General features: G+C 51.0%; 7 protein-coding genes across 7 annotated transcripts; 1 reads left to right on the top strand and 6 right to left on the bottom strand.

The window, feature by feature from the left end:
- Positions 1-1,907: 1,907 nt before the first annotated feature.
- STEHIDRAFT_158018 (uncharacterized protein) lies at positions 1,908-3,931 on the bottom strand (the record flags this gene model as incomplete). Its single annotated transcript, XM_007305391.1, has 9 exons — positions 1,908-1,963; positions 2,023-2,089; positions 2,146-2,407; positions 2,476-2,531; positions 2,588-2,602; positions 2,653-2,695; positions 3,558-3,726; positions 3,786-3,820; positions 3,879-3,931. The coding sequence occupies 9 exons, from the start codon at positions 3,929-3,931 to the stop codon at positions 1,908-1,910; spliced, it is 756 nt and encodes a 251-aa protein (XP_007305453.1).
- Positions 3,932-5,744: 1,813 nt separating this feature from the next.
- STEHIDRAFT_59836 (uncharacterized protein) lies at positions 5,745-6,209 on the bottom strand (the record flags this gene model as incomplete). Its single annotated transcript, XM_007305173.1, has 1 exon — positions 5,745-6,209. A coding segment is annotated over one exon (465 nt), but the record flags the coding sequence as incomplete, so codon positions are not given.
- A 1,160-nt stretch (positions 6,210-7,369) lies between these two features.
- STEHIDRAFT_80772 (uncharacterized protein) lies at positions 7,370-12,870 on the bottom strand. The gene is made up of 4 exons (XM_007305215.1): positions 12,318-12,870; positions 9,015-11,814; positions 7,645-8,960; positions 7,370-7,583 (listed from the first exon to the last, which is right to left on the bottom strand). Exons 1-4 carry the CDS (start codon positions 12,780-12,782, stop codon positions 7,545-7,547), a joined length of 4,620 nt encoding a protein of 1,539 aa, XP_007305277.1. The 5' UTR covers positions 12,783-12,870; the 3' UTR covers positions 7,370-7,544.
- Positions 12,871-14,304: 1,434 nt separating this feature from the next.
- STEHIDRAFT_169340 (uncharacterized protein) lies at positions 14,305-15,161 on the top strand (the record flags this gene model as incomplete). Its single annotated transcript, XM_007305392.1, has 3 exons — positions 14,305-14,391; positions 14,462-14,948; positions 15,023-15,161. 2 exons carry the CDS (start codon positions 14,305-14,307, stop codon positions 14,924-14,926), a joined length of 552 nt encoding a protein of 183 aa, XP_007305454.1. The 3' UTR covers positions 14,927-14,948; positions 15,023-15,161.
- A 670-nt stretch (positions 15,162-15,831) lies between these two features.
- STEHIDRAFT_158022 (uncharacterized protein) lies at positions 15,832-17,164 on the bottom strand (the record flags this gene model as incomplete). Its single annotated transcript, XM_007305393.1, has 3 exons — positions 15,832-16,489; positions 16,553-16,808; positions 16,864-17,164. The coding sequence occupies 3 exons, from the start codon at positions 17,162-17,164 to the stop codon at positions 15,832-15,834; spliced, it is 1,215 nt and encodes a 404-aa protein (XP_007305455.1).
- Positions 17,165-19,836: 2,672 nt separating this feature from the next.
- Positions 19,837-21,582, bottom strand: STEHIDRAFT_98933 (Actin/actin-like protein). Its single transcript, XM_007305394.1, has 9 exons — positions 21,527-21,582; positions 21,430-21,466; positions 21,357-21,362; positions 21,271-21,298; positions 21,136-21,207; positions 20,466-21,074; positions 20,340-20,411; positions 19,966-20,269; positions 19,837-19,905 (listed from the first exon to the last, which is right to left on the bottom strand). The coding sequence occupies exons 1-8, from the start codon at positions 21,551-21,553 to the stop codon at positions 19,972-19,974; spliced, it is 1,149 nt and encodes a 382-aa protein (XP_007305456.1). The 5' UTR covers positions 21,554-21,582; the 3' UTR covers positions 19,837-19,905; positions 19,966-19,971.
- A 274-nt stretch (positions 21,583-21,856) lies between these two features.
- Positions 21,857-22,705, bottom strand: STEHIDRAFT_169342 (uncharacterized protein; the record flags this gene model as incomplete). The annotated part of the gene is made up of 2 exons (XM_007305395.1): positions 21,857-22,151; positions 22,226-22,705. The coding sequence occupies 2 exons, from the start codon at positions 22,703-22,705 to the stop codon at positions 22,023-22,025; spliced, it is 609 nt and encodes a 202-aa protein (XP_007305457.1). The 3' UTR covers positions 21,857-22,022.
- Positions 22,706-24,421: the final 1,716 nt, after the last annotated feature.

Genomic DNA, 24,421 nt, shown 5'->3' on the forward strand with positions numbered 1-24,421 from the left:
GTATTTAAGCTCGCATGAGCTCGGACGAAGGTATAGCGAGCTCTTCTGAGCTCTTCCGAGGTTGTATGAGATCAGATGGCATATGAGTGCGGTAAGTCGTCCAAGGTATGATGAAATCTGATTTGGTTTGCTGGAGTTTTCTGAGCTCTGAGTTCGTACGCTGAGGTCGGATGAAGTCAGCCGAGGTCGGCTGAGGTCCAACACGGTTTGACGTGGTTTTCCACGGTCAGATGGAGTCGTCACCGAACATAGCTCAGAATACCTCACCCATCAGCAAGATCACACGCGTCTGGACCAGACCACACAGAGGCTCTCCAGACCTTCCAGTACTCCAGGACACTGTCTGTGTCCAGAACAGCGACGGGATTTCAGGTGCCCATCTGGAGGATCTGGAGAGATACATCTCCAGTTGTTCCAATCTCATCACAGACATTCAAAATATGTGTATTCAGTTTATTTGCATGGTGCTACACTACAGCGACATACTTATGATAATAGATATTGATCCCCAACGCAGACCACAACGGCAATGGACCTCTTCGTGGGAAAACTCAGATCGCATCCGCACAACCCCGTTCATAGAAGCCCTGCACACTGAACATTGGCTATAGAACGTTAGCTACTACACGAAAGCAAGGATGGCGTACGATAGGAGCCTCAACGAGGGCTGTGGACATTTACAAGACGGGCCTTGATGCGTTCGAGGGAGACGCCAGGCACAACGAGGCCTGCTTGATCATCTCGGGGCCACTATCACCCTGCATCAAGTCACAGAGCAAGTCAATGGGGTATTCGTCTAGAATACAATGAGCAGTGACTGACCTTCTAGCTATGTTGACTCAGGTTGACGTAGCTGTCATGACCTTTTGTCATTTCCATGCCTTTTCTATTATTTCCTGGTGGGTGCCACAGTTGGGCCACACTTTTCCGAGTTTCTGTGCCACTGTGGCCTGGGTTTGGTTGTGTTTGGTTCTGGCTAGTATATAAACCTACCTACTTCCTGTTTTGTACTCTAGTCTTGAGATCGTCAGTCTCCCCCCTATACAACCTTTTCCTTGCCCTTGGTGTGTGTTTCTGAGTGAGAGATCGCCTGCCAGCAACCCCTCTTTGTAGGATATGGTTGTTCTGGTGTGGTCGTGACAGTAGCCCATCTGCAGACGGAATATGTGGTGAGCCCGCTATGACTTCTATGCTAAGAAAAGGGGTCAGAACACGTACAGTGGCTCGACAATTATCTACGGTCAACAGCTTTGTGTGGATGTAGAACGGCTCGGACACATATCTGCAACAAATGTATCATCGACTGATTCTCCGAGTTGCAAGGGGGTCGTGGGAGCGCAGCGACAGCGACCCGGGTATCGTGCGAAAAACCTTCCTATAAGGGGAACTTGTTACCATATATGGTAATAAAATGACATAGGTAGGTAGCGTCCATCTCTCCGAGAATTTGAGAATGGCTTACAGGAGGGAGGAAAAATCAGCGAAAATGTCAGAATATTCAAAGCGGATATTCTTGGAGTTCCACTAAATGCTCCCCCCCTAAACAATGTCAAACTTTGAGATTCTGAAAAAATCGGGACAATTCATGGCGCCCCAAAAGGCGTCGGAATTCGACATCGTATCCTTTTTTGTCGCTTCGCGACCCCCTTGCTCTGTTGCGTATAAAATCGTACAGGATTCAAAGTTACTATTCAGAATCGATCAGAATGCGACTATATATTCCAAGATGATCCTGGTGAGTCTAGCTCACGGGGATGAACAAGAAAGATATCAATGGCTCGAGTCATAGGGGCGAGTCATGGAATAAATAATAACCAAGAGATAAGTTGTCAGGCGGTTGAATGAGCCTGTACGCCCCTGTACCTTACGGTAATCCTGGACAAGTCGAAGGCTAAAATCGGAACACATCAGCAAGCCATGTTACCATTTGTATGTGCAATAAACCCGGAGTGCTCGATAGGACCTACCAGCAGGAGCGATAATGTCTGTACTAAGCCATATCTGCTGAAGAGCTTGACGGACCCGCAACGGGTGGTTCTCTCTGAAGCGGAACCATCTCTATCTCTCCCTGGCTCCCCCCACCGTAGACCTTATGCGACATTTCAGTGTCTCTCTGCGTAATCACTCAAAGAGCGAGATTCTTACCACTGGGACCAGCGTAGTAATTCTATCCCCAATATCCGTCGTCTCCGAGGCATCTGCCATATTTCCATCCGGTCCAGTATCGTCACCGTCGTCGAATTGATTGTTCCACCAGTCGGGGTCAAGAGGCTCCCCGATGTTACCGAGAAAGCGGTTTTGAGCAAACGCAGGCTCTCCTAAAGCACTGTGGTTTGAAACGGAGGCGGGTGGAAGGTTCCAGGTTCGAAGATTCAGGTATAAACGGTTGACGAGTAGATTCGGAAGCCTGATAGTTGTGTAAACGACGTGAACGTTGACATAGTATCATCATGCAAAAGAAGAGTTGCAGCTTACACTGAGAAGTACGGAGTTAGACTGGTCGCCAACAGATACACAGCCTCGGAAGTGTTCTATCCGCATTGGACATGCAATCGACATTTGTGAACAAGAGGGCAGTGTGACTTACTTTGTTTAATAAAATCTAATGTGTCAATTTGAGTGACGATACCAATATATATGTGAAATGCGTACCAAATCAAGAGCAAGATCTGCGGCCGAGACTGCGAACACAACACTATGGTCCATATAATCAGCGTAGTTTGAAAGCTAATATGCATAACTTTGAATGTGTCTCGTACAAAAAGTAGAAAACCCCTAATCATCTGTGAGCACCATAGAGGCAAGAGAAACAAATATGGAGCAGTACCGTCACGAAGGAGAAGCTCAGTGATGCTTCTTTGTTTGAGCTCACGCATTTCCTTAGCCTGGTGGTATGTTTTGAAAAGTGTTATTCCGAACACATACGAGTCGAAAAGGAGAGGCATAACGACGGTTACGATACTGGCTGCGCCAGATACATTATCGAAGGGTTGACTTCAGTTACTTGATCATGGGTGTTCACATCTGGTTCACGTACATCTTCAATTCGTGTTCGCGTCAACGTGAAGGGTACCATAACGACATTCTAAAAACTCACCGATCAAAAGAGCCTGGGTTAGACTCCTCTCCACAAATTGAAAACACATCATATTGAGTGCCTCTCAAGGATATTCCCACACTGAGAGTATATGACTGAGACCATGGGATGAACCAAGGATGAGCGATTTCTTTCGCATGCACCTCAGAGTAGGAGCTTACCCAAGTGTCAGCAGCGAGTCTGGCAATTATCATGATCAATGCTATGGTAATAATAACTTTGCTCCGGCCACACAGGGCATAGATTCTCAGGCTGAACAATACTGAGAATAATAAATCAAACAGATCAGTACTTATCATAAATTGCATGAGCTGTATTTGCTTGGCACTGACGGTTTGTAGTCACAAGTGCAGTGATTGACAGCCATGAAAACGCGATATAGATAGAGCTACAACTGACAGGCACGTAACTGAAACATCAATCGATGTGTTTGTTGGATGCAAGCTAGGTGAGAACTTACGTGCTATTAGATGCAAAACCGGGCATCTGAGGTATAAGAGTAACAATGAGGTTTGCTGCAAATGCATAGCGGTTCACAATGAAGATCATTGCAGTCCCTGTTATTCTCCCTTTCCAGACGGCCTCAATCTCCATCGTGAGGGTGTCAAAAAAATCAACTAGCCATAAGGCTACAGAGACAAAGATCAACTCGCGTTTTGCGATGAACCTCGAGAAGAAAATCACGAACTCATTGCAGATAGATTTGTATAATCTCCTATGACCCTAGAGCGCGCTACTTATCAGAACAATGTATGATATTTATGTCTTGAATATGACCCACCATAACCGGTCTTCGAGGATGATCTGCTGCAAGAGATCTGCCGCCGAGGACATGGCAGGGAAAGTATTGTACTCAAATGATGGGTAGGCATCCCGAATCCTACGACTTTTATATGTATTCAGTGCTTCTCACGAAAACCTCAAACAACGAGAAACGGCAACACCCCAAGATCCGGTTGCCAGTGTCGCAGTCAGCAACATCAAGACAACTAAAAAAAATCGTTCAATTGAGTTCTAAAACATGTCTCACCAGATTGATCTACAAGCCAGCGCCTACAGCAGTCAATACAAAGGCAGAATCAATCGTCTCATCTATACCTGGCGCGTTTCGTCTTCTGTTGGTCAAGATAAGGCACTAGATAAAGGAGAAATTTCCGAGTGAATTAACTCAACGCTCGCCCCCTTCTCCATAACTCCTTGTACCTCTGCAGAGGTGGACGTTCTACCTTCCATACTACCACCAAAGTAGACTTACTGTAGCACGCACCCTATGAATGGCACAAACAACGACAACAACGACAACAACGACAACAACGGCTACAGCGAGAAGGGAAAATGCGAATAGAAGAATTTGGAGGGGAAAGGTGGCAAAAAGGAAGAACAACCCGAGAACGGACTAAGCTACGACGCCTGCACGAACCATCCACTTACAAGTCCAAAAAACCTTTTCTGACACAAACTCAGAGTTATGTGTATATAGTCGCGCAGATAAACTCTCAAGCATGTAAAACCTTGTTCAAGGATAACCGACTGGAAAATGTCAAGGCCTTGTCCGAACAATAATCGAGGACTCTTCCTCAGGGGCTCTACAAGCAGCTCAATATCTCACTATATTACGAGAAATAAACTTCGTCTTGCTCTCATTCAATGCATTCGAACCCAGTGAGTGACGGTGTCTGCAGACAGCGTGCTTGTAAGTGTGCGGTAGATTCTCCACATGAATGTAATGTGTGCATGTTCGGTGGATGCTCGTCCCCGCTGCTATTCGAGCACAGGGGACCTCGTCGTACAAATATCTAAAAACTCATTCCATTCTATAACACGATTGCAATACCGAAACTGTTCTTACCTGTCAGCCGCGCAGCGCCGCCGGGTACCATGTTTGATAGATGGGATCCCAGAGCGGGATGGAGCAGGGTATTAATAATACGCTCGATGGCGAAGTAGGTTGTGTTTCTGTAGCCGTGCTACAAGTTAGACGTTAATGCGAGCTTGGGTGTCTGATAGTCGGAAAGGTGAACAAGTATAACTTGTGCCAGGATCCATTGGGACAGACGTACCGATCAAGGCAAAGCTTCTGCTCCGTTCGTAGTGCCGCTGAGTGTGCAATTCAGCTGAGCTAACCGATCAATCTCGCCTAAAACAAGCTCTCCGTATCCTGTCCTGGAGTCGATGTTGGTCGCGGACGCTACATTGATTTCCCGATTTTGAACTGCGTCCAGAAGCCCCAACACGATCCGCACTCATTCGAGTAGCGATCATCTCGGCACTCTCCGCAGCACCACAATCTATCTCGATGCTCTTCGTAACGAACGTTGGGAGTGGAAGTTGCAGCGATGTCAGTCACGGTGAGGGTCGATATGAGCCCATCTCCACCACAGCATGAAATTCTTACGGTTCATCTTTCTCGTTCATCATTCTCACCTCATCTAGGTTCATCGTCAGGCTTAAGTAGTATCATCACAACGAAAAGTCGAGACGCGAGCTTGATCATCCCGTTAAGTGAGTTAAGTGGTAGCATGGCCAGATCGCACACCCAAATTTCCTCCCTCTCGCTGTGAGGATGGTGATATCAGAATGGTGGATTCAAGCCAGTAAATTGTATAATCAACTCAACTTGCTGAACAACATAGTGACCATCAAAGGCTCAAGCGGGTAAAACATGCCCCACGACACCTTCGCCCTTATCCCCTCCTGCAACCGCACTCTCGTACTCCGTCTCATTCGTCGTATAGAAATGGTCCGTCCCCTGTGCATTATAATTCCTAAGCAGCGGGATACTCCCGCACACTTGACTCGGATATATCCAGGCCTGCACCGCCTCGAATGTGAACCCATGGGTGTTCACAGCCGTGTCCAACTGCGCCGCAGAGGCGGTGTAGAAGTGGTCCGTAGCGGTGGAGCTGTAGAGACGATAGAGCGGCTCCGAGTCGGTGATATTGGACTGGGAGGCGAGGACGTTGCCGGTGACACCTTGGAAGACGTAGCCATGGTTCGTGACGGCGTTGTTGAGCTGTTCGGACGAGGTGGTATAGTAATGATCGATGGCGGAGGCGGAATACGCCCGGTAGAAAGGGGTCAACGAGGTGCTGGGGTCGCAGGCTTCATCGGCCTGGAAGGAAGATAGATATGACCAAGTTAGAATCTTTGAGACATAGGTCTCAATGTCAAAGAATATACCTCATTAGCACGAACGGCGCGTCCATCAGCAGGGATAGCGGTCGCAATGACATGAGAGAAAGAAACTGCAGCAGCAACAAGAGCGAAGAGAGTATTCATCTTGGAGTGAATGTCGCTCTAGAGATAGTGCTCGTTAGAGCTACTGGACAATTTTCAGCGATATTTATACTGCAAGACCATCAAGGCTTCCTACGGCCCATGGTCTCACATCGACAATCCGGGTATCGGAGTTTCATAGCATGGTATGGCTAAGAGCCTGCTTCCATGTAGGCACATAGCCTGGCTCTCAATTAAGCGTTCGCGGCGTGATTGAAGTAGAAGACGTAGGCCAAAAATCGAAGCATGATCTTCCCTACTTCGTCATGGATCTTGCCCATGATTATCACGCATCAGACTCTCTATTTCCGAGACTTGAGCATGGAAGCAAGATATTCGGTGGTTCAGTAGATCTCAATTCATGCATCGAAGAGGCGAATATATAAAATGTGATGTTCATCAAGTGTAGGATCCCATGACCATCATTTCGTCTATGCGAGAGACGGGGAAGGCAATGCTCCGTGCAAATCAGAGAACAAGAAGGATCCGCGCTCTAACGGCAAGCATATTATAGCCTCCCAAACGGCCGGAGAGAGTAAGTAGGCATCCATTCCAATGCCTGTGAACATCGGAGGAAAATCATCTCACACCGAGTCACAATCCCTACGAGGGTGATGCCGAGAGTCAAGATGCAGATGCGTTCTCAAAACGGGTTTCCCGATGTCCCATGCTAACAAAGCAAACGTAGGACAAGGCGAGCTTGAAAAGCGAGTACGCTTTTCCGATGCCATAGAATATGCATGTCCGCCGGCACATAGTACCATGTCGGAAAAGCGGAAGGTACTTCACCCAAATGAGGGGATATGTCGGCTCTCTGTGATATATTTACGACGTACCTTCTAGTGGCAGTTCAATTCTGGACATAGATGATGAATCAGTGTAAAGATATTCGCTAAGTGAGCATGCTCACTCACCAGCATATCGTGAGTGCGAGTCCTGGGGCGTGTTCGAATTCCCGAGGATTGTTCGTTCGGGCTGGAGGCGCAGAACTGAAGGGCAGGGTGAATCGGAGAATTCCATTCATGAACTGTGGAGAAATCCGTGATGAAGAAGACAATAAATGCAGACGAATAAGTTACAGAGCAAGCAAGTTGGTATCTGGTTCAAACAAAAAAGCAGAAAGCGAAAACCGAAAAGAGAAAGGGGAAAAATGCAAAAAAGGAGCGTTCATTCACGCCCGAATCGCGTCAGTCAAAAGATCGTCCAAAGCCTGCAAGCGTAAATCTCCATCAGCAGTCCGGCAAAAGATTTAGAAAAAAGTGGAGACCCACCTTATCCATCTCCTCCAACCCTCTGAATGTCTCCCCATAGATCTCCCTCACGTCCGGATGCAACGTCCCCAAATCAAACTCCCTCCCAAACAACAGCTCATCCACCGGGTCCATAGCCGGCAACGGCTCCGCCCGTCCCCTCGTGCCCGCATACTCAATGATCGCCATCATATTCGACACCCCAAAGTCGTCCTTCGGGATCACTGGACGCGGTCTGTGCGGCTTCGGAGTCGAGGTCGACCGGGTGGGTAAGGGCTGGGAGGAAGGCATGGGAGAGCCGATAGCGGTGCGGTAGCCCGACATGTCGGAGACGACGGAGGTGAAAGAGGGCGCGCGACCATGCGGCATTCCACCGCGTACGGTGGACGTTGTTGAATTGGGCGTGGCGGACCTCGCACGCCTGGGATCATGGTTCGTAGGCGTCGTATTCCTCGACAAGCCAGAGTCGGAGATCGGAGACGTGACTCGCGGCGTATCCGACATCATGCTCGACTCGTGTGACATCGAACCAGGACCAGTCGGTGTAGTCGAACGAGGCGTCGTCTGGCCTGGAGCTTGTTCGTCGTCGTCGGAATTAGTGTATGCGCTGTCCGTAGACGCGGCCGAACCAGGAGGAGGAACGCCAGCCTCCCTCGCGCCCTTGATCTTGCTCAAGAACCTATCGAGGTTCTCGCTGAAACCCTCCTTATTGCGCGACAAAACGCCCTCGAGGAGATCGCTCCGGCCCGCGGGCTCTTTCTCCTGTCCTCCCATGTTCTGCCACTCCTCCTCGACGATCTGGCTGATATCGAACGTCTCACCGTCCGGTTCGACGTACGAGTATCGCATCCTGTCTTCGGTCTCATAGCGCGAACTACGGATGAGACCAGCGTTCCCTGGGAGCAGAACGTCTACTCCACGCAGCGAATTCGTCTGTGCGGACAGTATCGCTCGTTGATTCGCCCGCGTGGCAGCGCGCTGAGCAGCGATGAGCTCCTGCTTGGACAAATGCCGCTGCTGCTTCGGTTCCTCCGCCGTCGCGTCCGAAGCGATACTCGAAGACGTCGAGTCGCGCTGCATGTGCATCTTCTGCAGCGCGATCTCGTCGAGAGGAGCGCTAAGCCTGTGTCTTGAAGATGAGGCACGATAGGTCGTCGCACGGCGGAGGATAAACGTCGGGTCGTCCGCTGGAACATCTTCAGGGGAGCCCAGGAGTTGAGCAGAGTCGATCGAACGCCGTTTAGTGTCGCTGAAGCGCTTGTCCACTGCACGATAAGTCGGAGCTCGAGGGTACGCATCAATGACGCGGCTCGAAGGCGAAAGCTCTCTGTCTTCTTCTGCAGTTTCTTGTTAGCAGACTGCACTCAAATAGACCAAAGGGAGAAACAAACCTCTGCCATCGACATTGATATTCAACGCATACCTCACCCTCTGCGAACTCCTCCTCTTCGACAGCTTATCCTCAACCTCATCCCCCCCATCCACCACACCCTCCACGATCCCAAACCTATCCAGCCCAATCTCAATGACCTCCGCGACCGTGATATTCTTCGGGAACACGAACACCTTCCTTCTATACGCCTGATTAATCCCGCTCGAAGACGAAGCGCCCGCGCTCCCTCCCCGCTCGCGCAGCGTATTCTTGAACACGATGGCCTCCGTAAGCGGGTCGAAGACCATATCGTCCGGGAGGTCTTCGGGGTATATGACCAGCTTCAGCGCGAACCTCGACGAAGGCGACATGAACCTCTCGGGCGGGACGCCACTCACGTTCCCATTTCCAGGTAAATTGAGATACTGTCCCTTCGGCGACAAACCGTCCTCGTTGTCGCCGTCGAGTGTCTGCGCCATGAGCGTGTCCTCGCCGTCCTCCGTGCCCATACTATCGTCCGCCCCCCTCCTGTTCAGATAAAACTTGACCGCCGAATCGTCCGTGAAATCGTTCATGGGCAACTTCTTGATCGCCGGATGCATCGACAAATTACTCGCGATCGAGCTAATACTCCCCACACTGCTCCTCTTCACTTTCGGTAGCTCGAGCGCGGCCTCGACGAGCGTCTCAAACACCTGCAGCGGCTGCTCCTCGTCCTTCAGCACGGCCGACGAGCCCTCGAGTTGCTTCACCGTCAGATAATAGTCGTTCGCGTCCTCGCCCGCGGGCAGCCTGAAGCGCTGAATCGCCTGCCGGACGAGGTCGGCGGAGGTCGTCGAGCTGTTGAGAAGCACGGTCTTGAACGTCGCCTCCGTCTGCAGTTTCTTCCCCGCGAACACGCGGATGACGCTCAGCTCGGGGACACCGACGCCCTGGCCCTCCATCGCGTTCTGGAGGACGAGCGAGCCAGGCCGGGGACGCCTGCCCTCGGACGGGACGGTGAGTCCGGTGTTGGATGAGCTCATGCTTCCGAAAGACATCGAGCTCTGGACAACGGGGGCGGACTGGAGCCCGAAGGAGGGCTGGGCCTCGGGCGGGGACGATGGCGAGCGGTTGAGGTACTGCTGGTATAGCGCCTGCTGCTGTTGATCCCGCTGTCTGAGCGAGACCGCATGCTGGCTGACCGGGCTCTGCTGCATCGACCGTGCCGCCTGGTCCTGTCCTGCTTGAGGAGGCGTCCCCGGCGACGACCTCGCCTGTATCTGCATCTGCATCTGTTGCTGCTGCTGCTGTCGCGCCATGTTCGTCGTCGGCGAGCTATCCGAATTCTGCCCGTGCTGCATACTACCCGACCGTCCCGACTCCTCTGAGCTACGCCCAATATCCATCAAGCCCGTCTCCGCGCTGGAGGACGACACCGACTTCTCCTTATTCTTGTCCTTGTCCTTCTTCCGCCCAAACAATCCACCGAACAAACCCCCACGGCCCTTCTTATCCTCCTTCTTCGATCCGTCCTCGTCTCCCGATTCCGGCGCCGACTTTCTCAGTTTCCCTCCAGCACTGGCGGCCTGGGATTGAGCCTGGGATTTCGCGAGTGACGCAGACGACACGGGTCCCTGCCCGACGTTCGCCTTGGCCCTCTTACGCGCCTCGACCTCCAACGCCTCGATCTCCTCCCTCGTCCTCTTCCTGTCCTCCTCCTGCTTCTGCATAACCACACTCGGCAGCATCGGTCCCCCATTTGCACCCCCATTGGCGTTGGCATTGGCGTTGGCACCATTCGATTTGGGGCTCACGTTCCTCGGCTCAGTCACAATCGCATCCTCCCGAGCGATATTCGGCGTCACGCTGACCTTCCGCGTGTCCGTAACCTCTGCCGGATCGAGCGGTGGTCTTCCGTTCGGCGATATCGAGTGCGAAGAGGCGGACGCGGAAGTGGAGTCGACGCGGTCGCGGGAGTTCGAATCCACTCGTTCGCGGGAGGGGGATTTGCGTAGGGAGAAGGACCCTCCCGAGCCCGACTGGCCTGCAGCGGCGGCAACGGCTGCGTTGACGGCTGCGAGACGCGCTTTTTCGTCTTGTTCCCTCTGGTGTTGTTGTTGCTGCTGTTCCTGCTGGGCTAGCATCTGCTGCTGCTGCTGCTGTTGTTGTTGTTGACGAAGCTGAGCCTCTTCCGCCTGTTGCCGCTGCACCGCCCTCATCCTCCCCACCTCCGCCTCTCTTTCTCGTTCCCGCCTCTGCTCCTCTAAAGCCCTCTGCTCCTCCGCCGCTCCATCCTCCCAACTCATCCCATCGTCCGGCTCCATCGCATTTGGCCCCATCCCCCCTCCCATTCCACCCATTCCACCCATTCCCCCGCTCATCAACATCTCCTCCCCCATCTCCTTCCCCACCACTCCCTCCCCCAACCCCGTCCCCGCCCCCGTTCTACCATACCCATACCCATAATCCTCGACCAAACTCGGATCCTCGTCCTCATACGCCTCGTCGTCCCACTCCCACTCTTCGCCCTCGCCTTCGCCGTCAGACGCGAGCATGTCCTCGGCGGAGCCCCAGACAGCGGGGGGGTAGCGGTGTACAGAGAGGGAGGGGGTGAAGATGACTGAGCGGCGGGGTTTGCCTGCTGGCGAATGGGATTGGAGTTGGCCTTGTGAGTTGGAGTGAGATTGTCCTGGGGCGAAGCGAGCGTGGGGGCCAGAGGGAGGGATAGGAGAGGGCGATTGACGGTTCGAGCCTTGGCGGGAGGACATGTTGTTTCGGAAATGGTCGCGGGATTCTTGTAGGCCGTTTTGCATCTCTGCTTGGGTTGCGGAGGCGAGCTGTGTGTTTGTGAACGTGGAGAATGGAATGGAGAGCAGAGGGGGGAGGTGGTGGAATGGTGGGATGGTGTTGGTGTTGGTTAGTATGGAGGCACACGACGGATGAGATGGTAATTGAGGCAATGAGGAGATTGAAAAATATGCGAAGAATATTATCCAATGCTGCAGGCAGCAGTAAGAGAGCTTTTGTTTGATCGTCGCCCTCAGCCTCGGGCAAGACCATTGATTAATGTAAGAGCATACGAAGAAAGGCGAGACGTTATTCCGAGGATATATACCGTATACTCTAAGCATAGCAGCGTCGACTAGACTAACGGTATCGCTCGATGTGACAACACCTGGTATCGAGGAACTGTCTCTGGCCACTGCATGCACACGCCTCGCTGGAAGGCATCAAGAGCGCACAAGTCGAGCTCAAGCCCAAGCGGATAATCACGCAACGCAACCCCACACCAGCCTCCACGAAACAAAAATCCACAACAAACACGAAGAAACAAACTCACATCAACATTCCGATGCTTATTCAACCTCGCCAACCTCTCAAACGGCGTCTCGATATTCTCCGCCGGTATATACCCAATCTCCTGCGTCTTCAACACTCTCACCAACCACCAGTAACTATTCGAATCATCCATCAGCACCAAACTGTCTCCCTTGACCACACTCGCCTGGCCCTCGACCGTCGCCGCAAAGCTATGCAACGAATAGACCAAGTCAAAGTCGATGGACTCGTTGGGGATGGAGAGCGAGGAGGAACGGTCGTCATCGTCGAGGTACTCTTCGTGCTCGCCTTCTTCGGAGTCGTCTTCGAGCACGGAGTGTTCCTCGTCGGAGGGGTAGTTGTCCCCTGTACCTGAGGACGCCATCTGCTGCTGTTGATGCGGTTGGGGGTGTTGGTGGTGGTCGTCCGTGACGATCTGGTCGCGGAGGTCAAACGTATCCTGACGACGCGGATTGCGCCTGTCCATGTCGCGTATAGGGTCCGGTACGTACTACGTATACGACGGAAACGAGAAACGAAATGAAATGAAATAAAGGAAGGAACGGATGCGTGCCAGGCGCGGATGAGGACGAAGATGGGCTGTTGCTGCGTGGCGGTGCAGGCGCTTCTTTCGTAGATACTACTCTTTTCGAACTCCGATGATGTGGCCCATCTTTGTTGGTTGGTCCCTCTGGCCAATCCATTCACGTGCCACTAGGTATTATTGGAGAACGCAAGTTTATACGGTGAAGAGTATGCTGGAATAGAGATGGACTGCGTTTGTAGAAATATTGGCATCCATATGTGAGTACTCCGTCAATATCATTATCGATATCGGTCAACGCTGATCTCCATCATGTCCTTTCCTTCATTGAGTCGTGGGCAGCCCTAGTAAGTCAGGATCCATCTGTGCAGAATCATAGCCTGATTTACCCGGATGGGCAGATATTTGACAGTACGAAGGTATGTCTTTCAACAAATGAACACTCAAGTACGCTTATACATCTGTATTTTATGACTTCTCTTGAGGAATCCCACCTACCAAAGTTACTGATCGTATTCCATGAATGTTGCATACCCAAACGCTCTGCCGATGAGAAAAACGCAGCATCTCCCATGCAAAACCTCCTCCTCACCACCTCCAGCCGCTCTACTGACGTTGGCACGGTCGTTTATCCGCGCTGAGTCAACTAAAAGATCGTTCTGATCTTTCTGCATGATGTTGCCTGCGCGTACTCACCCAATCTGAACCTGCATGACGTCTACCGTCTAACTTTGTGCAGCTCATATCAGACCTAATCCGCGTTTCATAGTTGTCTTGGCGAATCCTTCTCCGAAGGCATGACACCTAAAAGCCGTTCTCTATACGCATCTTCGTCTTGTCGCCGCTCTGGTGTGAGCACGGTTTCTTGAGAGGGGTCAATGCATTCAGTGTGGGTTGGTCATCCTCCGGTGATCGCAGGCACCGGAATATACGCCCGCTGAGTTTTATATTTGGCACGGCTGCTTACATAAATCGCTGCAGTATACTTAAAAGAGAGTAAAGGTTTTTCATTGATCCTTTCGGATACTCTTACTTCTTTCCCCTGAAGCGATGGCAAAATGCACTCGTTGCTGTTGAATGGGCTATGGCTGTTGTCTATCGTCCAATTCAGGTTCAGTTACTTCCAGGAACAAGTCGCAAAAAGCAATGTGGAAGATGACGACTATGATTGTCAAGATCCATGACAATCGCGAGAAGATCCTGTTTCAAGGTTCCATTCTACTGAAGAGACTTCACTTACAGAGTCAGCAGTCGTTGGCTCGGATGATCTGCGTGGATGTTAGGAGGCAAATCTAATTAGGGACACCCTTTTCCTTAAATTGACTTTAAGCTTCACCTTCCGGATTTACGGTGGGCAACTCAGATCACAATACCTAGTTGTTAGTATAAATGCTCACAGACTTTTCCGTCCCTTGTCTCCCAGGTCTCCAACAAGCAGCATTGCCAGAGCGATCATTACTCCAAGATGAACACTTTCTTCGCTCTTGTTGTTATCGCAGCATTTTTCTCCCAGGTCATCGCGACCACTATCCTAGCGGTTCGTGCCAGTGAGGTATGTATATTTGACCTGCTCTGCTCAGTCAGATATCTAACTAGAAAGCTTTCTTTTGGGATTCCTGCAGGCGGCCGAGACCTGCGAACCCAGCTCCTCATTCACTCCTCTCTACCGAGCGTATTCGGCCTCGGCGATAGACCACTTCTACACCACATCTGCTTCAGAGCTGAACACCGCCGTCTCCAGCCTCGGATACACCTTCGAAGGCGTCACCGGCAACGTCCTCGTCTCCCAGTCCACCATCACCGCTTCTGAGCCGCTGTATCGCCTCTATAGTGGTAGCGCGACAGACCATTTCTATACCACCTCTGCAGCGGAGCTCAGTACCGCGGTCGGTAGTAATGGGTATACTTTTGAAGGGGTGCCTGGGTGGATATATCCGAGTCAGGTGTGCGGGAGTATACCGCTTTTTAGGACGTACGATGCGCAGGGGACGGATCATTTTTATACGACGAGCCAGGCGGAGTATGAGAGTGTTGTGGCGGGTGGTTTTGCGGACGAAGGTGTTGTGGGGTATGTCTTGCCTGCTTGATATTTCTGTGGTCATTTGCGGAGTGAGTTAATTACACGACTTCGAGTGTCTGAATCGCATTCTAACATGGCACACTTGCCTCAATCCTTCCTGCAGGCTTCTATTGATCCAAACTTTACTGCCTCGCCTCAGACTTCAATCTCTCGACCTTGCTACGCTTTTGGTGCTATGGACGCATGCTTCAATAGCAATTGCTCTGTCGGTGTTCAATATGTTGACTTATAAACCGTCTATCAAACGAAAGCCTACCCAGTTTTATCTTGTCGACTCGTAGGCAGTGTCACGACTCTCCGCGGCGTTTGAACTCAAAGCAAGGACATCTCAGAAATAAACCTAAAATCTCACTCACCTATATTTCATTCAACCCGTGAACCACCTTGTGGGACCACGCCTTTCCCATTGACCTCCGCCATATCTACTCACGAACCTCGCTCGAGCTTTCCTCTGCACTGCGCTGTACGCCAAGTCGCGGGATTTAGCCCAGATTAGGCTCGTTCCCTCCTGATTAGCAGCCCATTCGGAGGGTACAAAACTTCTGATGGCTAAAGCCGTTTAGGGCTAACGCGCCCTCGTTTACTACCCCACATTAGGAGGTCTTAGGACGGGAGTGGTTTCCTGATGGTGTATACATGGTGTGTACTGTCTGCAAGTCTTGATTTTTTGTGGATTCTGAGTTGAACGCGAGGCGATATCACGTAGACTCAGAGATGTTGTTTACGAGGACGAGAGAGCAGTACCAGTTGTGTCTGTGAAATCTCGGCAATCCTGACGTTCAGACTCAATTGAACGGAACGCACCAAGTGGTTTGCATGTAGGGTCGCTAAGTAAGTGACTACAGAGGGAAGCATCCCAATACATCTCCGACGATTGCATGACTTCTTCTTTTGCTATTACCCGTTACCAACTCAGACATCCCTAGCTTCCCCGGTAGTATAGCTCGGCGGGCCAACCCCCTGCAACACTTGCAACTGCCCAATCTCGTCCCGAAGCATCATGATCTGATCATGGAGATGTCTGCCCTCTCCGTCGCTTACGCCCGACCTCGATCTCCCGCCGCGACCAGACGAGGTAGGGGAAGGTGAGGAGCCGCTGGACTCCGAGCCGTGAAGATGGAGTCTGAGAGGTCCAGGTGTCGTTTGGGGGGATACAAGCTCGGTGGCTGAGTTGGTGGTCGTGCCTAACGATCTCATGCTCGGTTGCGTGGTGAGATTAGGTAGAACGGGCTGTTGGGCTTCGATGCGAGCCGAGGAGTTGAAGGACTGTGGTTGGCCCTTGGTCTCGCCGACGATGTTGGTATTGTCTGCAGTGAATGCCGTCGAGATGAACGGTTCAACTCTGAGAGAGGGATCGCTACCAGTGAAGGGGACCGCGTCGCCAGCCGATATGCGTCTGCGGCGACGCAGAATAAAGAGGAGTGCGAGTAGGAGCACTATGGCTCCGACTAGACCTCCGATAGTGCCGCCTACGATTGCGCCAACATGAGAGTGCTCTTGGGACGGTGGTGGGGAGGTACTGGTAGCAGTGGCGGAAGAGGCTGAACTGCTTGTGGGGTCGGTGTCGACTCTGTATACCCCACGTAACGAAATATCGTCAATAGAGATTAAGAAAGGACACGAGGACACGTACGTGTAGATGGCATAATCGAAAAGAACAAGTGACGCGTTTGTTGTTCCAACAGCGCTCAGGGACAATGTATGTTGCCCGTTCGATAGAGTGTCGTTGGCGTAGATGGGGAAATTGTAGATGAAGTCGGTGCTTGTGGTAGGCGTGTAGACGAATTCACCGACATAATCTTGGTCCAGGGAGATAGACACATTCATTGGTGGGGCGTCCAAAGGGCCAATCGTATTTCCCAGGATACAGTAGGCGTAGATGGCGACACCTTTAAGAACCCATTTGGTCAGAAGAACAGGTGTAAAAGAAAGGGACATACGCACCACTAAAGAATAGGTCTACACGAGGTTGGTTGGGATCGGGAGGGATGTGCTCTGTGTCATGCCAGGTCCCGCCGTGAGCGAAAGATGCGTTTGGATGAGCCGCGCATGCTGTTGTGCAGGTGGAGCCTTGGTTCCAATACGAGGCGGGGGTATACTGGGGCAAAGTACCGGTGACTTCATCGCCAGTCTCGTCATCTATAGTGTGATTCACGAGACTAGCGAGGACGCCGGGTATAAGGTGATGGTACCATGTTTGTGCGGTCACTAGTAGGACGATCGCGGTGAGAGTAGGGGGTTTCATGGTGCTCCGACTCGGAGAAGGATCCAGGCTGAGGGATGGGCAGTGGCCGGCACAGTTAATGTATGCTAAGGGTCGTAGTTGGGAAAAAGATACTGATGGCATCTTTCAAGGGACGAGAATATCCTCTTTTAGCTTCTCTCGGATGAATCATCTCGACATAGAGGTGGTCTGTCTATCGCCGCTTCGATAGAATACGGAAACGCGGAGGAAAGGGGAGTGTAAGGAACGCCATCATCCTATAATCGAATCTTGTCATTTTTTCAACAATGCGGAAGAACATTGCTGGAGTCCTTATGTGCTTAATAAAGCCGGGGACAAGCTAGGGAGTGGACTCGTTTGCTGAGCAGCGAACAATCAAGAAAGCTGAACAGCCAAAAGAAGCACCGATATTGGGACTCAATAGGTGGGAACTAGATAGACCGTTCATCAATCTAATCGCCGGAACTCAGGTCAGGTCGATGGTTTAGGTACAAAGGAGAGACCAGCTGATCAACAGATGCATATGGGGGATCCTCCAAATAAAAAGCTCTGCAGAGATGCCAGACGAGAATACACGAAACGAACTTGTGAAGTGGCAGAGATAACAGCCTTGGGGCATGCCCCATATCAATTATAAGCGTGGTGTTAGAGGCCTGAGCGAAAGCACCGAGGAAGTCATTTTCAATAGTCATACCCTGTGAGAGGACTATGGGAATTGCTTCTACATAAACAAAGACATCAGAAGCGAGAACAAACACCTGAAGAACGCCTACCGTGCATATGCCTGATTGTTTCAGAGAGCACGAGATGATGGATATCAACGGCTGCCAGATGATCAAGTGCCGCTTGAATATTGAGCCTGCAGCTCATCATAAGAAGCGTAGCGTTGACAGCAATTTGCAGAATCGTAGTCGCAGTCGCTTTTTTCTGCGATGGGGCTTGCGGCTTCTTCTGACGCAACCGACTCCCATAACAGGTTGTGAGCGCCACGACCACCGTCCTCTGGCGGCGGGCCACCCTCCACTGTAAAGCAATGTTTCGAGATATCTCCATCTCAAAAATTGTACAAGTGATTCTAGTGTGTTGTTGACACACTCACAGTCCTAAAACCCAATATTTAAGTGGCGCATCGAGGCTGGCTCGAGGACGAGCACTGTGGCCCCGTGTAGAGTGGCCCGTCGGAATGGCCGGAGACAACTCCGAGTGGAGCACAGGCTTCTCCGCGAGAAATCTGGGTGCGACTACGATTCTGCAAACCGCTGGAACGTAATTTAGGGAAGTTCCTCAGGTATTGTCCACCGTCCCAGGGAAATCTTGCTGTATCCCCTCGGTCAGATCTTTAGCTTGAGAAAGGACGCTACGCGGAGTGACGAACGAGATGAGGACCATGTCATGGGGTACCCTTCATATTTAAGTAGTAGCCGATGTACTTGGATGTTTTGAACCAGCGAAAGAACTCATGGGGCTGTCGCGGATCCGGAACGAATACCGATACATACGCGGAGTGCTTTGATCGTGTCGCTCGATGGCTACGACGAAGTCAGCCGGCAGTATTGTTTCGAGCCTTCTAGCAGACTGACTTACAACGGAATATATGCGTACTATAAATTTTCTCTCTGGGTAAAAATTGAGCCACATAGACCTACACATACCTCATATATGCGAATATCTTGCCAGATTCATCAGGTTCTCGCTGATAAATAACCACTCATCGAAGCCAGACGCCCTGTTATCGCTGTCGATTCGTAGATCCTAGCATTATTTACACGGCTTTTACCCATCAAAAGGATATAAAGTTAGTAACGGAGGAGAAAATGAGGGATATCAGCACAGAGTGTCTTTGCTGTTCGTGCACGATGCGTACTGACGACACGTTCGTAGGATTGACATCACAGGATCACGTTTGGGACCTCTCTTGACCTGTGATTTCATCACTATCAGTAAAAAAAACCCACAACTGCAACGCATGGGAATGTCTTCAGGCGGAAAGACCGTGCACGGATGATGGCCATGGCGGATGTGAGGGTTATCTTGGCCCTCCGGACCCGCATAGGCCCATTGAGTATCAGAATCGTGTGCGTGAGGAACTGAAAAAAGACATATTGACGTACTTCAATTCACCTTGACGAAGTAGTGGCCATGCGTTGAGCTCATACCAATCAAGAGTCTGGCCGATTGGTGGTTTCAGAATTCACTAAAAAATCAACATTCATAGAAAATTAGGATGGATATGCTGGCGTCCGTCCGTGACCTTTATGTAAATTCGAAGGCGTCACCAGCAACGTCCTCGTCTCCCAGTCCGCTATCACCGCTTCTGAGCCGCTTTATCGATGGTGGTCGTGCGCAGGGGACAGATCATCTTTATACGAGCCAGGCTGAACATGAGAGTGTTGTGGCGGGAGGTTTTGCGGACGAAGGTGTTGTGGGGTATGTCTTGCCTGCTTTAGATTTCTGTGGTTATTTGTGGAGCGAGTCAATTATACAGCTTCGAGGGTCTGAATCACATTCTAACATGTCACACTTGCCTCAATCCTTCCTGCAGGCTTCTATCAGTCCAAACGTTCCCGCGTCAGACTTCAATGTCTCGACCTTACTACGTGTTTGGTCGTATGGATGCATACTTCAATAGCAATTTCTTTATCAGAGTTCACTGTGTCGGGTTGTCGCACTAGTCTCTCTAATCGCACGAGTCAGAACGGCCCGTTCTTTCGTAGTAATAGAATCGGAACATCTCAGAGTGTAGATCAGTTGATAGCAGAATCCTGAACGACAATTTTGGTAAATTTGGGAACCGGAAGAAAAAAAAACAGATCAAAACGTACCATATCCTAATATATTCCTCTAACACCAACCTCTTCAAACCTTCCCTTCGAGCACCCCATCTCCCGAAAAGTATTCGTCGAGGCAAAAATTGACCCTCCCACCCAAGCTGCGAATCTTCCGTGCGGCGCAATCGAGACATCGAAGTTCCCGGAACTGTGCGCGGAGAGTGATAGAGACTCGAGCTCTGCCCGCATGCGCTCGGCCATTCCAGGAAAGGACATGCTACCACTGGAGAGAACGATGTTGTTGTTGTTGTTGAGGTGAGAGCGCTGCTCGATATGACAGCTCTGAATAGCGTTATAGCTAGGGCGGATGTTGATGATTAGTAAGGTTTGGAGGAAGATGAATACCTGACGATAGAACTGAAACTGACACCATTTCATGGACGCCTTCCACTGGAAGGCCAACGAGAGAAGGTCGAAACAACGCCTCAGGTATCCGTATTCTATGCATCAAGGATGAGATCAACATCTTCGTAACAGACTCTAACTGTGCTCACCGTTCCTTGCCAATAGTAATAGCCTCTCCATCCGGAAGCTCATACGACGCCTCGATCCCTTCCTCCCCAACCTCTCCCTCATAATCAAGTGCAACATAACATAACTTCTCCTTCATCGCCTTCGCCACCATCCTCTCTTGCCTAGTAGTCAACAAAATCCCACGTTCCATCAACTCCCTAACCAAAAAGTCCGTCAATTCATCCCCCGCAACCTCCAGCCTCCTCGTTACACCCTCACAGTCTACCACCCGCCCCTCATCCACAACAACCACCACATTCGTCACCCCCGCACCCGAATCCACCACAACGCCCGTTTTCTTTCCAGCCGCATACAATGCTAATACAGCTCGATTCGCGATATACAGCGATGGGACGCCAAACTGCTCAAACATGATCTCCGCCGTCTTTTCGCGGTCGCGTCGGGCGTTAGGGTTGTAGGGCGCCTCGGTGAGCAGGAGGGGACGTTCCTCGGACGGGATGGAGAGCTTGTCGAAGACTTGGTGCCATAAGAATGGCATTGTGTCGGCGCCGGTGGGATAGTTGGAGAAGACGCCTTGGTGGATTGGGTGGCGGAGCTTGAGGAATCCACGTTTGGCGAGGGCTGTATCACTGGGAAGGCACACGGTCAGTAAAAATCGATGTGGGAGGCATCGGAGGGACGCAGGCTTACCCTGCGTAATGTGTTTTGTACCCAGGAGGGGAGAGTTCTTGCATCTTACGAGACACGACGCCCACGACGGTGCTAAGTAGATCGACAGGTCAGAAAGTGTTGTGTTGACACGGCATTGAGAGATTCGAGGCATACGGTATCACAACATGGGGAATGTCTTCGCCTAACATGCACCACTGTTCAGCACCATTGCGACCATACGAAAGAACAAGCAACTTTACCAGCGACTAGACGAAGATACATTCATTGTGAATACGGCGACAAGTAAACAAGCAAGACATGGTTTACACTCACACCCAGCCTTGCACGTATCAGAGCCGTCATCAATAATCTAGACGGGTGAAAGTATCAGCTTCCACAGCAAGACGAAGATGGAATGTGCAGAACTCACCACAGGAGGTGCGCCGGTATTCGACATCGGTATGTTCAGATCACAGCGAGGAGGATACTTTGCAAAGCGGGTCAGGGGCTGATTAATGATTGACGCGCTTGTGGTTCATATATATACACTGTTCACAGGCGCTTAATCCGAGTCATCGTGAACGTTTACATGAGGTCCGCCTGCATGGCTAAAGCTATTGTGAAATCATGGAGAGGACAGACCCAGTATAGAAGCAAAGTCATAGTCGATAGAAAAAGGGGTTTAGAAACTGGCCCTGATGCCGAAGTCACTTAGAGGAACGAATAAGATCCTCCGATCGCCCAAGGGTAAGGAGGTATTGAAATCTTTCCCGGGTGTATTATGGTCAGACACGAATGCTGAACGGACGACGTGCAGCGTGTCCTGTATGGAGACATAGAGACTACAAGCGAAGACTAGCACACGAGCCAGAGAGTAGACGCACGCATAAAAACAAACATATCGATACAAATAACAGACCTCAGGCCTAGGGACCATCAAGTACAACGTCCATCTCGCTATCTTTACCTGTCCGTGACGAGGAACTGAACACTTCCGCCCCCGAAGCCAACGAATCGATGAGCAGACCCAGTCTCGACGAAGTCATATTGGGCTCCTGTTAATAGCAAAACACCACGGAGTCAGTTTCCGCTGTAGACCTGCGGAGGGACATGAGCTTGGCAAGCGCACCTTCCGTATCTGCTCCAAGTCATCCCTGAATCCGTCCGCCACCGAAGTCATCCAAAACTTCCTGAATCTATCCTTCAAAACCTGCTCATTCTCGGCCGCATTTGGAGCTCCTAAACCAGGCAAAAAGGAAGGTATGGGTGCAGGAGGTGGGGTAGGCGATGGTGATCTTCGTCTCTCGACGCGAGTAGGGATAACTGTGGCAGTGGTAGGGGCCGCATGTCCAGCGGGAGGTATTGGTGGGACATCGGAATCCGAATCATCAGATTCTGAAGAGGAAGATGATGAGGATGCAGATTCCGATGATTGTCGCGTTGGCGCAGGCTTTTTGGAGGAGACCGTTTTCGTTATGGTAATTTTTGCTTCATCGCCGGAGGAGGAAGAGTCGGAAGAGTCGCCAGACGACGAAGACGACGAAGCTACACGTCGCTTGCGTTTCCTGTTACGTTTTCGAGATGGTGCAGCGGGTTTTGCTGGAGGCATGGTGACAGTCACGGTGCAAGTTGATTAATATGCATGAAAATGTTGGAGAGCCCAACTGAGCCAATTGAAGCGGAGTGCTTCCATTTTCGGCGGAGCCCGAAAGAACGACGTTTGGCCACGTCTCTCTTGTCGACGCGGACATTTGTTTCTAGCAGCACGACACAACAATGGACAAGAAAACCGAGAAGTGACGGTATGTGCACCAATGCTGTGGCCTTATCTGCGGGCTGCTCCTTATGAGTGCGTCTTCACTACTCATTGGAAAATTTGCGGAACGATTCTGCACAACACGGCATTCTCTCGACAGCGCTGCATTAAGCCGGGTATTTTTGCCCCTCACAATTCTAACGGAAGCTCTTCTATTGAGCATATAGATTGCTGCAGAATATTTTCAGAAATTTCCAGTTGACGAGAATGCCGCCCGAGGAACATGCGGGGCGCAGATTCTACGCTCTGCAAACTCTCTGTCTTCGAGAAAGACAACGACACCGTAACATTCGCCTGTGAGACTATGAGGCACGGGATGGCAGACTGTAGCCATGACTACAACAGTCTTGCTCGAGGCACATTGAGCAGCTACGATTCAGAGCTTATGCCTGGTCATCATGTCATTAGCTGCCATATTCTCTGCCAGCGATTATGTCGTAGACCACAAGCCGGGTATGAAATTTGATGCACTCTGCAGACGCATACTTTGACTTCAATTCTTCTCGTCCAGCAAGAACTGGCGCCAGTATCCGCTTAGACGTCGGATATGGTGCCTCAAATTCGACTTTATCTGAGTGGGAACCGTCGATATGACAGACCTCAGTTCTATTACACTCAATAGGTAGGGATGTTTTCTCCCCGTTCTTGCTATGTTCACTAATGCACTCATCATATCCAAACGTTCCCAGTCTTCACATTCGCACTGCAGCCTTCAATACCGGGAATGGAAGCAAGAATCTCGGACTGCACCACACGTCGTGATTCATCAACGAGTGGACGACTGGTGAACGACTGGTAGAACCAATTTCGTAGTCTTAACTTCCACTCAGCCCCAGAACGGCTCTGTCAGTGGTCCGGCCGCATAGCCGTCTGATACTCTGTTGCCTCACTTGAACCTCACCCCGCCACGTCGACATGCCCTTCAGAGCACCTTAAAGTTACCTGGAAAGCGGCATGACTGCTGATCACTCGAATTAATCTGTGGAATTCTATACTTACTACCGCCATTTTCCGCATCAAGGCACTTACCAGGGTACGAATGTTCAGTTTGTTCTTAGTCGGCTTTACGTGTACCTGCGTCATGATAACACTGTCAGTTTGTTTCGTGTCGCCTCTTCTACCGCTCAAGCGCTCATGACGCCTATTGCTCCAGGTACTTCGAGCCTTTCACTCTCACGGACGCTTTGATCGTCTTCTCCCGCTGCCAATACGAGAATCTGAGGCTCGTCGTCCCGCAACGTGACCGCAATGAGGTACTTAGGTCATGGTGCTTTTCTAGGACAAGGATGGATCTACGGTATGTTTTGGCGGCGTGTTCAACTGCGCTGAGTTGCTCCGGAAGTATGAATGAATATGAAGATCTTTTTACAGATTATAACCAGCTCACGCACTGCTAATCCGGTGCATAAATCTTCTCTGTCAGTGTACATGTACAGGTCGTACGCGGTGTTCTCCCGCGGAGCTCACCTCGCGACCACAAGCAAGGGCATAAAGTTCACAGCTTTCATC

This window comes from Stereum hirsutum, assembly GCF_000264905.1.
Source record: "Stereum hirsutum FP-91666 SS1 unplaced genomic scaffold STEHIscaffold_9, whole genome shotgun sequence".
Lineage (NCBI taxonomy): Eukaryota > Fungi > Basidiomycota > Agaricomycetes > Russulales > Stereaceae > Stereum > Stereum hirsutum.

What these genes read in the sequence shown, in the direction of transcription:
- STEHIDRAFT_80772 (XM_007305215.1), bottom strand. Translation starts at nt 12,782, where the DNA reads ATGGACAGGCGCAATCCGCGTCGTCAGGATACGTTTGACCTCCGCGAC. An exon ending in ATAAGCATCGGAATGTTGAT is followed by an intron (nt 11,815 to 12,317) that starts GTGAGTTTGTTT and finishes ACAAACACACAG; the next exon opens with CTCGCCTCCGCAACCCAAGC. An exon ending in TATCAATGTCGATGGCAGAG is followed by an intron (nt 8,961 to 9,014) that starts GTTTGTTTCTCC and finishes AAGAAACTGCAG; the next exon opens with AAGAAGACAGAGAGCTTTCG.
- STEHIDRAFT_98933 (XM_007305394.1), bottom strand. Translation starts at nt 21,553, where the DNA reads ATGTCGAATACCGGCGCACCTCCTGTG. An exon ending in ATACCGGCGCACCTCCTGTG is followed by an intron (nt 21,467 to 21,526) that starts GTGAGTTCTGCA and finishes TCACCCGTCTAG; the next exon opens with ATTATTGATGACGGCTCTGA. An exon ending in GAAGGCGTCCATGAAATGGT is followed by an intron (nt 20,270 to 20,339) that starts GTCAGTTTCAGT and finishes CATCCGCCCTAG; the next exon opens with CTATAACGCTATTCAGAGCT.